The sequence below is a fragment of the Lontra canadensis genome, unplaced genomic scaffold, assembly GCF_010015895.1.
Source record: "Lontra canadensis isolate GAN:19392208 unplaced genomic scaffold, GSC_riverotter_1.0 scaffold7, whole genome shotgun sequence".
NCBI lineage: Eukaryota > Metazoa > Chordata > Mammalia > Carnivora > Mustelidae > Lontra > Lontra canadensis.
Window position 1 is genome coordinate 24,407,067 of NW_022631001.1, and position 15,566 is coordinate 24,422,632.

The window sequence follows — 15,566 nt, forward strand, 5'->3', positions numbered from 1 at the left end:
GATATTATATGTTATATTTCTTAAACTCATTTAATCATAAAAACCTTATTTCATTAATATCTCATGGAACTTGTAATTTGTAGACTATACTTTGGTAAAAAAAGAACTAGAGAGTTCCTCTGCACTAACACATATAATGTCAGCAGCTATTTATCAATCACCTCCTCTATGCCAGTCCCTTTCCATGTTATTTCATCTTTCTATGAAAAAAAATATATTTAATATCAATATATGTTAACACATCACTTATTATAATATTTGTACCTGACTTTAAAATTTACAGTTTTCATATTCCACTATTTTACATAATTTCAAAGAAATCTTGAAGTATAAGAAGAAAGTAAGGGCTTACATGTCTTCTTCTATTGGTTCAGGGGAACTGGAATACAGTTACTACTCTAGCTCCTACATTGGGAACAGGCATGTGATGCTATTACTCATTCATTCAAGAAACATTCCTTGAGCATACAATTAAGTGCCAGGCATAACTAAGCCATGGTCTTCACCTCACAGTCTAGTTACCTAGTTGAGGAATGTAAATTATCAAAGCAATGCTTCTAAAATGTGAAATGTGGCTAGTCCAAAATGAGACATAAGTGCCTTAATGCCTTACTGAATTTCAAAGACAGTATAAAAAATAAGGTAAAATATCTCAGTAGTAATTTTTATACTGATTACTTATTAAATTGATAATACCACAGGTACAATAGGTTAAATAAGATATATACTATTAAAAACAATTTCACTTTTTTTTAAACCTATTTTATGTCTCTACTAAATTTAAAAATCACATACGCTGCAAAAATTTACATATATGGTTTGCGTTATATTTCTGATGACACAGGTGTAGGGAGATTAAAGAGCCTGGCACTTAGAGCCAAATCAAACAGCTATGTCCTAAAATAAGAGAAAGGAAGTAGCAAACAAGATAGGAATCAAATCATTTAATAATTTAATAACAGATGATTAAGTGCTTATGTGTTAAGAACTATTCCCAATAATCCTGCTGCCAGGAACATAACGGTATATTCAGGGCCCTCCTCAATTCCATAGCCATCTAGCTCTAGTTACCCAGTACTGCATTCCCACTTGCTCCCATTTTTCTGTCCCTTAGACTCCCTACTGGTAAATAGAGGAAGTATGTACATCTCCCTGATAGAAACCAGAAGAAAAATAGGAATAATGCTACTATGTTCCTTAGCAGCACCTCTCCTTGTACAGAGTCAAGAAAATCAGGAAGATCTAGAACTGGTAGCATTCACAGAGACATACATCCTCTATTCTAGACAAGGGTATCATCAACCAAATATTGTTTACTTCCCAGTAGCTTTAATGACTATTTTAATATCATTAAAATATAAAGCATTATTGGGGCACTTGGGTGGCTCAGTCATTAAGCGTCTCTCTTCACCTCAGCTCATGATCCCAGGACCCTGGGATCAAGCCCTGCATTGGGCCCCCTGCTTGGCAGGAAGCCTGCTTCTTCCTCTCTCACTCCTTCTGCTTGTGTTACCTCTCTTGCTGTATCTCTCTCTGTCAAATAAATAAAATCTTAAAAAAATAGATACACATATATACATAAAGCATTATTTTAAAAAAGAAAAAAAACTTTCCAAATATTTATGGAGCATCTCCATGTATAAAGTACTTTACTAGGGTCTATGAGGGAAATAAAGGATAGATACTATCTCTACCTAAAGCACCTGAATAGAATATTTCTGCTTACCTATTACTTAGATTACTTAGATACAGACCCCCACATTTGATCAGGAGCAAATCCCATCTCCCTCATCCCAATGCAATATATATAGAACATTTTAAAAAATGTTTGAAGAATTCATGGATTAAAGCTTACCCTAGTAAAGAACAGGTGATCTTGGGCCTACCATGAAAAATATTCACAATCAATTCACACCCCTAACTTTCTTATATCAAGCTATACAAGTGAACACAGAAGGAAGAGTTAGGTTAGTCAAATTCAGCCAGAAGTAAACAATGATTGTGCTAACATCAACTTCTTTTATCAGCTACTTACTTACCGTGAACACAGCCCAGGATAGGGCAGAATGGCCTCCTCCATGCAGAAGGAGTAGGACGGGACCCTCTGAGCCACTCTTATAAACTCGGAAAGTGTATGAATAGTTAAAGATAACATATCTAAGCTTTTGCTCACTGAAGTTTTTGATTATTTAATCGTAATAATACTGATTAGAAAACTCAGGCAGTACCAGACTCTATATAAAGCTGCAGACTTCCAAACTTAAGAGATACTTAAATAGAAGTTGAAACACCAAACCTGTTTTGAAGCATGGAGCCAGTATGACCACTTTTTCAATGAGGAAAAAAAAAAAAAAATCCCTTTGCCCTAACAAAGACCTACAGTCCCTGGTTTCTAGATGCTAAACTGATTCAACTCATCTGATTCATGAAACCTTCCCCGGGCCCTTAAGATATATTTCAGTCTCAGACACTTAATTCTTAATCCTTTCCCCATGCATTCATTAGACACTTATGTCTAAGTATGATACTGGCATAGACTTACAGGTTAAATTCCATGCTGTACAATTACAGGTGGGGAATAAAAATGAAATAAACAGCAGGACTAAAGAACGCTTTAGAAACTAAATGTGTCTTCTTAGACAGCATTATAAGCTTGCTAAAGAATAAGCCATTTTGCAAAGGATATATCCTTGCCAGTTTCATTCTCTACTTCTACATCTTCCATGGACTCAAAGTACTGACTCCAAGAAACGGGGGAGAAGTCTCGCTTTCTTCCAGGGCTAAGGAAAAAAAAAAGAGAGAGAGAGAGAGAGAAAGAGAGTTCAAGTAAAAAATAGTTACGCATGAAAAGATAAAGTCTTGATCAACAAATGCTAAATGTAAATATGAAATGAAAATTGCAAGGGTATTTTCTCTTTAAGAGTGAGGAGTTTTCATACAGAAACCATCACGTAAAGATGTGTTTTTAAAAGTTCAAGATGTAAGAGTAAAAATGTCAGGATTTTAGAAAATTCATTAGTCTATTTTAATCACAAATATATCCCATGTATATACACCACAGAACCTGCTAGTTCTCTCTTCTTGTTCTTGGCTATCGGCTCATTCCTATCCTCTCAAGACATTTTAATATCATTCCTGATATCATTTTTGTTCACTATTCCTTCTTTATACTTTTAATCTCCCACATTATTTCATGCTTTTTCATTATTTCCAACTCATCAATATACAAGCTTCATAAAAGGCAAACTGGCAATGCCTTGACCTTCTAGGAATTTATCCAAAGATATGCTCATGCAGAAAGGAAATGGCTTATCTATTTAATGTAGCATTGTTTGTAATAGAGAAAGATTAGAAACAACTTAAATATCCAGCAACAGGTAATAGATGAAAATAAGTTGTGGTACACAGAGAAATAATATTTAGTTACAAAATGGTGGAAGAAATTATATGCTGATAATATTCTTTGTATATGGATAAGACACACCGTTAAGTAAACAAACAAACAATGCACCATACTACTATTTGGGTAAAAATGGGAAGTATGTGTAAATATAATTGTTTATATATGGTTAGAATATCTCTGGAAGAATAATAATATAACATTTGATATATCCTGGAAGGGGAACTATGATTGGGAGATGGAAGGGACAATTTCCAATGTACATCCCTTTCTATCTTTTGATTTTTGAACCATGAATTATTTTTTAAAAATTACTCTAAAACAAAAATAACCAGTATATGTCTGTTTACAACCTCTGTCTTCAAACTTGGATGCAATACAAGAAAGGAACCCTGACACTTACCTTATTTCCATATCTATTCTCCTTAGTAATGGAGAGAATTCAGAATTCTGTCAGCAACAAAACGTTACCTCCTGCCAGATATCTTCCTATATATGCCGTGGGGGCAAATGGAAAATATACATGAAGTATAATACAGAACCCCTTTTAAAGACTTAAGTTAATACAAAAGCACTCTAGGTTGATTATAATATGGGAATTACAATGAAGCAACTGCACCATTAGGTATTCTTTCAACAGCCAAATATTTATTGAACAGTAACCTATTCTCTTCTGGCATTGAACAGATCAATAGTTCTCAATCCATGTAACAATAATCACCTAAGGAGCTTTTAAAAATACTGATGCTTAGGTTTCACTTCTAGAAATTGCTTTAAATGGCTTGAAGTGTGGCATAGGCACCAATAATTTTTAAAGTTCCCCAAGTTGAAAGAGAGGTGCTAAGAATACAAAGGTAAATGATTTGGAATGAGAGAAGAGTTCAAATTCCTCACAGTTCCTACCATTTCCCTATAATTCCCTATAAATCCCTAACAGTTACAGTATGGATTTGGGCAAATTCAAATTATTTAAATTCTTTCTGCCTTGGATTATAGCAAGTGAATAAAGTATGTTTTTTCTTTTTCTTTTCTTTCTTTTTTTTTTTTTTTTGAGAGAGAGAGAGCACATGTATGTGGGAAGAGGGTAGATGGGAGAGGGACAGGGAGAGAATCTTAAGCAGGCTCCACTCTCTGTGGGGGGCTTGGCAGTGGGTCTGATCTCATGACCTGAGCTGAAACCAAGAGTCGTAGCCTTAACCAACTGAGCTACCCAGGTGCCCCAAATAATTAAAGGATTCTAATACATCTGGCATTTCACAATCTGGTTTCTCTTCATATCGCATAAATCTTTCGCCTTTTACTAATACATCTGGCATTTAGCAGTTGCTCAGTAAATGGGTAAAATCCTATCTTCTGATAGAAAAAGTGCTTATACAGTAAACTGCAATTTCAACCTAGACAAATTTTTTCTGGTTTGCTGGTTGCACTTGAGTTCCTACTGGAAAGCTAAAAGTAGAATTCTTAATTCTACGGATTCATCAGTCACTCACAAACCCACCTATGCATATACTAATTTGAGTATAACAACCACACATAACATGTCAAACACATCATAATGGATTCTAAGGATCTATGGATGAATTTTTGATGTCTGGACCTAGGACATCATCACAGTAATAGTACCTTAACATTTACCGTGCCACAACAGTGAATCATTCTGCCAAGTAATTTATAGGCATGATTCCAAGGGTGGAAGGAAACACTTGCAAATCATAGATCTGATAAGGAGCTTGTATCTAGAGTGTATAAAGAACTCACAACTCAGTATAAAGACAAATGACCTATTTTTTTTTAATGAGCAAACAATTAGAATACACATTTCTCCAGAGAACAGCTACAAATGGCCAACAAGCCCATAAAAAAATACTCAGCATCATTAGTTACTAGAGAAATGCAAATCAAAACCACAATGAAGAACTACTTTACACAACCAGGATGGCTATAAACAAAAAGATCAATAAAGACAAGTGTTGCTGAGGATATGGAAAATTGGAACCCACATATATTGCTGATGAGAATATAAAATGGAGCAGCTGCTTTGGAAACTAGTTTGTCAGTTCCTCAAAAGATTAAACACTGAGAAATACCATGTGATTCAGAAATTTCACTCTTAGGTATACCCAAGGGAAATGAAAACAAATGTCCACCTTAAAATATGTATAGGAATGTTCACAGCAGCATTGTTTGTAATAACTAAAATGGAGAAAAATCTCAAATGTCCATCAACCACTGAATGGACAAATTAACTCTGGTATCCAAACAATGGAATATCATTTGTCAATAAAAGGAATGAAGTTTTACAACCTGCTATAACATGTCCAAACCTTGAAAATACTATGTTGAGTGAAAGGGGCCAATCACAAAATATCACATACACTATATAATTGCATTACTGTAAATGTCAAGATTAGGTAAACTATAGATAGAAAACAGAAAATTAGTGGATTCCTAGGGCTGGGAGGTTTGAGGGAACATGAGGGCTGACTGCTAATGGGCATGAGGATCTCTTTCCTAGGGTGCTGAACGTGTTGTAAAATTCATTGTGGAACTATGTTACTAGGCTAAAAAAAAAAGTGTATACTCTAAATGGGTCAGTTGTATGGCACATGAACTTGATACTCAATAGATTATAACACTAGTACACGAACTTAAAAAAAAATAGAATGAGAAGAAGCCAGGTCAGATGGAACAAAATACAAAATAAGATCATAGAAATAAATCCAAATATATCAAGGATAGATTAAACTCACTAGAATATTCTCTAGGATAATCCATGCAAAAAAAATGAAGCTGATCTGAAACAAATATCCTCAGAGGAGATTTTTTTTTATTCCAGCTGTATACTATTCTATTTTATTTTTTTAAAAGGATTTTATTTATTTACCTGGCAGAGAAAGAGAGACAGCGAGAGCAGGAACACAAGCAGGGGGAGTGGGAGAGGGAGAAGCAGGCTGTCTGCCGAGCAGGGAGCCCGACATGAGGCTCAACTCCAGAATCCTGGGATCATGACCTGAGCCAAAGGCAGACACTGAACTACTGAGCCACCTAGGTGCCCCTCTATATACAATGTTAAAAGAGACAAATGTTCCAAAGTAAGAGAGACAAAGATATTGTAGCCAGATACTAGCCACAATAATTTAAGGCTAAATATTCTTTCTCAAAATTCAAGGGATTTTTCTATCATCATCTAAGAAAGGTACTATTGTTGAGATTTTTTTTTAAAAGATTTTATTTATTTATTTGACAGACAGAGATCATAAGTAGGCAGAGAGGCAGGCAGAGAGAGAGGAGAAGCAGGCTCCTTGCTGAGCAGAAAGCCCGATGTGGGGCTCGATCGCAGGACCCAGAGATCATGACCTGAACCAAAGGCAGAGGTTTTTACCCACTGAGCCACCCAGGTGCCCCGAGATTTTTTTTTTACTAAGAATCTTTTTATCTCCCATATATCTAAATTTTTTTTTAAAGATTTTATTTATTTATTTGACAGAGAGAGATCACAAGTAGACAGAGAAGCAGGCCGAGAGAGAGAGGGAAGCAGACTCCCTGCTGAGCAGGGAGCCCGATGCGGGACTCGATCCCAGGACCCTGAGATCATGACCTGAGCCGAAGGCAGCGGCTTAACCCACTGAGCCACCCAGGCGCCCCTATCTAAAATTTGATGTTAAACTAGAACATGTGACTGTCTAGAAGATTCCTTAAATTTTCTCTTCTATTGAATTTATATCTTCTATACATATTTTCATTCCCAACAGCTATTTCTTGTTCTCTGAAAAGAGGTCCCCTCCCCTTTTTTAAAGAGCATTCTATTCTTGTTTCATAGATGTCATATTGTCTCTTGTCTCTCTGACAAGAGATACTAGATTTTTTTAGGATTTTATTTTGTTCTATGCATTATTATTTCTTTTTCTCATTTTGTCTTTGTACCTGTCTTTTGCCTTAGAGGCTTTCCCTGGATATCTGGTTATTCTATGAGAGAGAATAGACCTTGCTGACTACTAAATATGACATACAGTTAATAAATAGAGATCTAACCTTTTAAATGGGGGACTCTTCCCCAAACATCAGAATCTGCAAGTCTTTTCTCAGGCCAGTCATTTGTCCGGAGAGAAATCCTCCAATCTCCTGCCTGGGGACATAAGACTAACTGTTAGCCTTCTGGGAAAAGATCTGAATAGTCTCATTTGTTTACTCATTCAACCAACATTCACTGAGCATGTATAAGATACTATTTTAGGGACTAGGGATACCTTTTGTCTGAACAAAAAGACAAAACCTCCTACTATTCTGGTGTTTGCACTCCAACATAAGGAGACTTAAGTAAAAATTTGTCAGATAGTGGTGTCATGAATAAAAAAATAAAGGTGGGGTGGGGGACAATGAATGCCGGGTTAGGAAGGGCTATAGTTTTAAATCAGGGGGTTAGGAAAGGCACCTTTAAGCAAAGACCTGAAGGTAAAGGAGCAAGCCTGAGCGTGTCTAGAAGACAGAAGGTATACCTTTACTTAATCCCTGCTCTCATCCTATTGCTTTACCTTTGTTGCCATATTGTCTCTGAGTCCAGAGACACTCTGGTCCAGTTTCTCTAGAAGTTAATTGTCACACTGAGGGAAAGGAGATCTGGGACTTTAAAGGTGCTTTATACAGATTTTCAATCAATCTTCCTGTTTTAGCCCCTTTCAAAGGTACTTAGCTCCCACAATTACTGAGCCTGTATGGGGTTATGATATGGATTAGCCTGTACTTTCATTCTCCTTCTGTGGGTAGTTTTCAGTTTGCTCTTCTCTGCTAACAGTCAACTTGCTATCTTCCTAAATCTTGGTAGCCTATCTATCTTCTCTCCTCTATTTGTCCTGTGGTATTATTCCTTTTTCCAAATCACTCTACCATAAATTAATAGGGTTTGATAAGAGAATGAATGAATAAATTTCTACAACAACTCTCTGGGGTAGCTATTCCTATTTTGCAAATGAGAAAACTAAAGCCAAGGGAGGTTAAATAATTCATCCAAGACACAGAAAGCAGCTGAGTAAAATCTTATTCTCAGGGTTACTTCTGTATCAGTTTTCAATACTACCTTCAAAATAATATTAGGTTCTCTATTCTTGAAATCACCCAACCTAGCAATGAGCATGCACAAATCCATCCCTAGGAAGAGGTGAAAGAGGGTTAGTTCTTGCTGTAGGGGTAGTGACTGGCAGAGGACCTTCATAGCAAGCCTGAGTACCAGGGAGACGAAAGAAAAAGTCAAGGTTATAAATGTAGATGGCTATGGGACAGAGGAGGAAGGTGGAGCGAGAAGGAAGAATCAAAAACAACTCTCAAGTTTCTGTGATGCCATTCACAGAGAACATAAGAGGCCATTTTAAAGAACTCTAGGTTAACAAATACTGATTTACCATGGGATTGAAATCCTAGATTCTATTCCTATTAGTTTTCTTTGTTAGCCATTGGTAAATGTTGTTAATTGAGCATCATGGAATCCAAACATGAAAATAGTAGCATTTACCACAACAGCTTGCATTAGATAGGACAGGATACTTATGGCTCCATATATGATGTGGTTTCAAGCAAATGAATGAAAGCTTATCTCACTTAAGACCACTTTCAAATAGGGTACTTAATCCATGGGAACTTCCAACCTGCTGAGTCAGATCATGCAAAAATATACATTTTAAATGGATGGATGAAGAGACTGCTGTAGCACTGGAAGAACTATTGTAATCTTATATCTCTGATAATAAAAGAATTCTGCTTTATTTAGGTTTAGAAAAATTTCTCAATTTTATTTCTGCCACTTACCTAACCTAATTAATAACTTATTTTTCCTAAACCCTAAAAGTAAAGAGAAAAAAGATATGAAAATTTTAGTATAGTGATCTGGCCTCAAATAAAACAAAATCACTGAGATATCAGTCATGAAAGCAAGAAAGAGTACAAGGCTTTTTTTGATGCTTTACAAGGGCTAATTGTAGCTGCTTACTCTTATAATCAATGTTTGAAGCTGTACTCAGGGATCAGAATTATGTAAGCTACTACCCTGTGGACAGTACCACAACAGGAAGAAAGCAAGCAGGTCTGGAGTCAGAGTTTCCAAGCCAATAAAGTCCATATAGAAGCCTCTAATAAGTATATAGTTCAGAACCAACAACCATATAATTCCCTTCTCAGATTCACCTGAATGTCATAATAATGTAGAATATAAGACATATTTCATAATATATCTCATTTCAAATATGTTTAGGGCAATTATTCTAGAGCCTCTTTCCAGTCATGATTTGCTTATATAATCAACAAAGTTAATTCCAACTCAATTTTTGAGTATGCCCTTTATGATGGGCCCTGATATACTTCCTGGGCATTTGGGAAATCAGCAGGCCAAAAGTTCCCACTGATGAACAAAACTTGGTTCTTGCCCTCAAAATGCTCATGCCTGGGAGAAAATAGGTAAGTAAACAGTCACTGTATACTAAAGCTAGGGCAGAAATACGCCTAGCATGCCACGAAAACTCATAGATGGCACATACAATCTTGTTTGGAACACTGATGGGAACGGAATCAGGTCAGGGAAGGATTCACAATGATGATGTCCAGTGTGAAGATTTTCTTAAATGTTATACAAATCTGAAGTACTATCCTTATTAAATATTGACCTAGATTGGGAAAGTAATTTCTCTAATTACCAAATAAAACTTCCCGAAACTGTGAGAAAAATGTTAGTATAAAGATTCTACAACTTAAAAATGGGTTTCTATTCCAAAGGTCTGTAAAGTAGTGGTTGGGAAAAATGAAGCACATTTTCCCTGAAATATTAGTAAATTCTGAGATATTAGTAAATATTATGAAATATTAGTAATTCTGAAACATTAGGAAATTCTCTGGGTAGTTCTACCCCCAAGACTACTTAGCCATACAACATGATAAAATGCTATTTATGATGAAATTCAGCTAATAACAATGTAGTTCAAGTGATTAACACAGAAAAGTGAATTTGAAGTGATTTTACTGTAACTTGAACGATGGTTCTTATGCTTAAGGAAAAGCTGATTTAATTAAAAAGGGGTGGGAAGGATTAAACAAAACAAACCATTCATGTATTTGTGCTAGGCACTTTACAAGCATTACCTAAATTTAATCCTCCTAATAATCTGAGCTGTTTTTTCTTAATAGAATAAAGATAGAAAGATATAAATGTGAAACCACAGAAGAATATAAAGAGGCCACAAGTTCATTTTTGTGCATTGTGAATAATTACAGTTTTAAAATCTCATTTCTATATTCCACAAATCTATGATTTTTCCTTCCCTACTCAATTCAGGGTGGACAATTTTAAACTACTGGAAATAACACCATCTGTCCACTGTATTAGAGCATCATTCATTCATTCATCAAATGTTTACTGAGCTCCTATGTGCTACCCACTTTGGGGCAAGTAAATAAAACACAGGAGTTTACAATTAAATTAGGGAAGACTAAACAAGTAGATTACAATGGAGTTGTTAGAAGAACAGATAAAATACTGTATATATATAGCAATGTCAAAAATAAGATGAAAAAAAAATAAGATGAACTATAATTTTATGTACCACTAAGAAAAAAGCTACCAGTTAAAGTAAGACACACTTGACCACTTAGAACTCATTTTAAATTTCTTAAAAAGCTCTTTTATACTTATATTGATTCAACATATATCACTTATGGCTATAAATAAAGGAAAATAAGAGCAAAATACTTAAAGTATTTTTAATCAATTTCTTCATACCGAGAGTTCTATTCTCTTTTGAATAACTTTGACTAATATAGTCCTCTGTGCCTCACAAGAACATTGGTGATGGAATGTTTCTTAAAACTAAACACCAGCTCATATGCTGACTTTACCATTATATCGAGAGCTATATTATTTTTTTACTCTAACTTTAGGAATAATGCTTAATTCATCTGATTGAATACCCACTACTTCTCACAACCATTCAGTTTTCAGTGGTTAAGAGGGTGCTCCACTTTTGTCTCTAGGAATTTCTTCCAAGCTACGAACACCTTCTTTTGCAAGATTTGATGCTGGTTTTGGTGTTTGCTCAAACAAGCGGGAAGAACCAAGACAGGGCTGTTACTTGACCAACAGCAATTGTTAAGACACTATCATTTTAAATACAAAAAGAAATGTATCTTAGAATCCATGAATTATAGTAAATAGGTTTCCTTTACCCAGTTTTATAACTTAAATAATGATTCTACATATACAGTACCTCTTCTCAAAAACAAATGAGGTTAGTAGTACCCATATTAAAATCTTAAAAAAGCTTTTATTGAAGTATAATTAACGTGCAATGTTATATTTAGTATTACTCACATTTTTTTTTAAGATTTTATTTATTTATTTGACAGAAATCACAGGTAGGCAGAGCAGCAGACAGAGAGAGAAGAGGAAGCAGGCTCTCCACTGAGCAGAGAGCCTGATGCGGGGCTCAATCCCAGGACCCTGGGATTATGAACTGAGCCGAAGGCAGAGGCTTTAAACCCACTGAGCCACCCAGGTGCCCCAGTATTACTCACATTTTAAGAAAATAAAAGTCAAGCTTATACTACTTAAGTAGTATGCAGTATGCCAGACAGGGAATCCTAGTTTGTTGATTTAAAACCTATATTCTTTCTCCTACAGAAGAAGTACAAAATAAATAGTATTGATACAGGGTTGGCAAACTATAGCCTATAGGCAAATCCAGCCAATGCCTGTTTTTGTAAGGCTCATGAGCCGAGAATGGTCTTTAAGTTTTTAAAAGCCAGGAGTAAAGGAAAAAGAATAATATATAATAACATGAGAAAATTACATGAAATTCAAATTTCAGTGTCCACAGAAAAAATATTGTTAGAACATAATCACATTCAATTACATATTGTCCATGGCTGCTTTCACCATACTCAGCAGAGTTGAGGAGCTGTTATAGAAACTGTACTGCAAACCATAAAATGGTTACTATCTGGTCCTTTACAGAAAAGTTTGCCAATCTCTGGTATAAATGATAGGTCCTATAAAAGGACAGAAAATGGAAAGATCTACTTCAGGCTGAATGGTCAGGAAAAGATTTAGGATCTCATTTGAAATGAATGTTGTGTGCCACATGTCCATTAAGTGAAAACTGACAAAAACATTAACTATGCTACTATAGAAGATGCAAAGAAATGAAAACAGAGGCTCCTGCACTCCAGACCTTCCATTTTAGGGGTAACTTTAAAAAATTACCATAAAATATAAATTAGTATAATTATGATAATTGCCAAAGTACCATAAAAATTGATAGATTTATTTTCTGTAACATTTTTAAAAATGCAATACCAAGTAGTAATGCACAATAATTGATAAGTGAGTGGAAATGACAAAAAGTGTAATAGAGCTCAGAGGAGGGATAGAACAAGTGAATGAGCTAGAATAGTCTGAAAGAGCTTCATGGGTTTTGTAGGAAAGTGAAATGGGAGGCATTGCAAGTACAATAAACTTGGCAGTTAGTAAGTTAGTTAATAAGTTAGTAAGTGCAAGAAACATTTAGGGAATTGCCATTGCCTGGAACATGAATGTTGAGCTTTTATGGAGAGCTTTTAACAGTAGACTGCTTGCTCTGACCCCTACACTTGTTAGAGTCACCAATGTACAGGTATCATCTCCTTGGAAAATAGTCTTCACCCTTAGAGAACAAGGGATAAACCAAGCAAGGGCAGAAAAACCCAATCCTATAAAATGCAGGTCCTTCCAAAAATAATTGCTAATTGACATTTGTTCTCTTATAGTAATGGAATTGCTTTCAGATTTGGGGAAATCACAAAAGAAGAGATACACTGCTATAAAGTAAAATCAAAACCAGGCATAAATCTTTACATATAACAGACTAATTGGGGATGCCTGGCTGGCTCAGTCAGTTAAATGTCTGCCTTCAGTTCGGATCAGGCTCCCAGAGGCCTGGGATCCAGTCCCACATTGGGTTTCTTGCTCGGCAGGAGCCTGTTTCTCCCTCTGCCTGCTGCTTCCCTTGCTTGTGCTCTCTCTCCGACAAATAAATGCATAAAATCTTAAAAAAAGAGAGAGAGAGAGACTAATTGTAGACATGAGCTACAACCATATGTTAAATTCAAATTAAGACAAGGTATTTGGAAGCACTCACAACACACTTTGCCTAAGTGCTGGTGTTGAAATAAAGTATAGATTCCATTATTTCATGAAGTGAAACAGCTTTCAGAAGAAAGGGAATACAAGTTTAGTTATGCCATCTTCATGGAACTGGTGAAGAAAAAAGATTGTTCTTGCAAAATGAGGCCAAATATGTCTAGGATAGGTCAGCACTTAGTAGCCAGCATGCTTGAAGCCAGGGAAATTAAGATAGAACTTTTACCCTTAAGAAGTTCATCATCTTGAAGAGTAGACAGACAGTCAACCAAAAATTACAAGTCAGAAAGGGAAGGGTTAAACTATAGAAGGCTATGGGGATAGTTGTGCTGCTTGCCTACTATGTGATGATGCCTACCAGGATTATTATATCATTAACTGCTCAGGAAAGAAGGAAGGGTAGGGCAGAATAGGAGGAAGGGAGAAAAATTTCTCCCTGCGTATTTAAAGAACAATGAATAAGAAAAGTTGTATGTTTTGAAGTGAATGTCTCAAATCTAAATAGGCATAATAACCTCAACGTCTACTAGGCTGCTTAAATCTGTTAAGAGAGTTATGAATGAGTCATGAGCTGCACAGTAGCAGTCCTAGTCACTGTTGCCACAAATTCTCTAGTCTAGGAGTCTTGCGGTGGAGGCAAAATACTGAAGTTTAATTGCAGCGAGCTATTTAAATCAAGGAATCAGCGCTAAAAAAAAAAAAAAAAAAAAGTCCTCATTAGGAACACTTTGAAGGGAATGGAAAGAAGGCAACCAGATGGCTGTCTGGGTTGTGGTAGTTTAGAGTGTTTATTACTAGTGATAAAGGCATGTTGTTAAAGCAGCAGAATGAAGATTCTAAAAACTACATACTGGATCAGATTATTAGAGATCATCTAACCTAAATCTTGTGTTATGGAAGGGGACAATTAATTAGCTGCCTATTATGTGTCAAACAGAATTTTCAGTTCTGCAAGAAAAGTTTCCCCATTTTAAAGACAAGGAAATATAGACTCAAATGTAAAATGATTTGCCCAGAGGCACTTTTGGTACCACTGGAGCTTGGATTTAAACTCAAGTATATGTCTGGTTCCAAAGTGCTCTTTCTACTACATTATCATAGTGAGTCCCTGAGAGAAGGAAAGATAAATTGGCCAGAGCCACATGGCTTATTAGCAACAAAGACAGGATTTCCACTTACACCCAGAAAAAGTCCAAAGCAAAGAACACACATAGACGCATGGTGGAAAAGGAGTGACAGTAAACAACTTCAGCCCTCTCCTATGATTTGGATGACTGGATTTTTCAACACAACTTCCTTCTTTTCTTTTTTTTTTTTTTTTTGGCATATGTGTGTGCAAGAGTGGAGTGGTGGGGCAGAGGGAGAGCGGGAGAGAGTGTTTAAGCAGACTCTGTATTGAGCTTGGAGCCCAATGTAGGGCTTGATCTCACGATCCTGAGATCAGGACCTGAACCAAAACCAAGAGTCAGACACTTAATCAACTGTGCCATCCAGGCAACCCCTCAGCATAACCTCTCATTCAATTATCAAAATTTACTGGTAGTGTGTGCTTGGGACGGATTGGCAAAACTATATTTTGAAGAACAGCTAAGTGTGGCATATAGTTGGACCACTCTTTAAATAGCACTACTAATTAACTTTCTTCTCTAAAAGAAAAAAAAAACTAATTTATGACATAAAGGAATAAATTTTTCCTAGCCAACCAGAAGTGTTTTCTCAAATCTGACATCAAGCAACATATCAAGGAGGGCTCATTACATTTAAAACCAATCCAATTATCCAATTTTGCAGATACTAAGAAGAAACAGATTTGCTAGTAATAAGTCTAGCAACCATGGAAAAAGGGATATTTACTCAGAAGTGCTCAGGTCAAGGGGCTCAACCCTGGCACAAGATGGAAAGGGAGAAAAGGGGGAGACAAAGAGATCTATTACTTCCAATACCTGTGCTGCAGTGAAAACAGTGAAGAATATGCAGTCAAAAGATCAGTCTCCCCCATTTGCTAACATCAGG

The 15,566-nt window shown here is 35.9% G+C and overlaps 1 protein-coding gene across 2 annotated transcripts in view; it reads right to left on the reverse strand.

The window, feature by feature from the left end:
- PPME1 (protein phosphatase methylesterase 1) overlaps positions 1-15,566 on the reverse strand; it is a 62,845-nt gene that overhangs the window by 38,387 nt on the left and 8,892 nt on the right. Inside the window, exons 2-4 of one of the 2 annotated variants that reach the window (XM_032853114.1) lie at positions 7,433-7,526; positions 2,687-2,780; positions 2,040-2,132 (exon numbers count right to left, since the gene is read on the reverse strand). In XM_032853114.1, the coding sequence (XP_032709005.1) occupies positions 2,040-2,132; positions 2,687-2,725 (132 nt within the window). In that variant the 5' untranslated portion in view covers positions 2,726-2,780; positions 7,433-7,526. The remainder of the gene's footprint in view (positions 1-2,039; positions 2,133-2,686; positions 2,781-7,432; positions 7,527-15,566) is intronic. The other variant, XM_032853113.1, reaches the window with a different exon arrangement.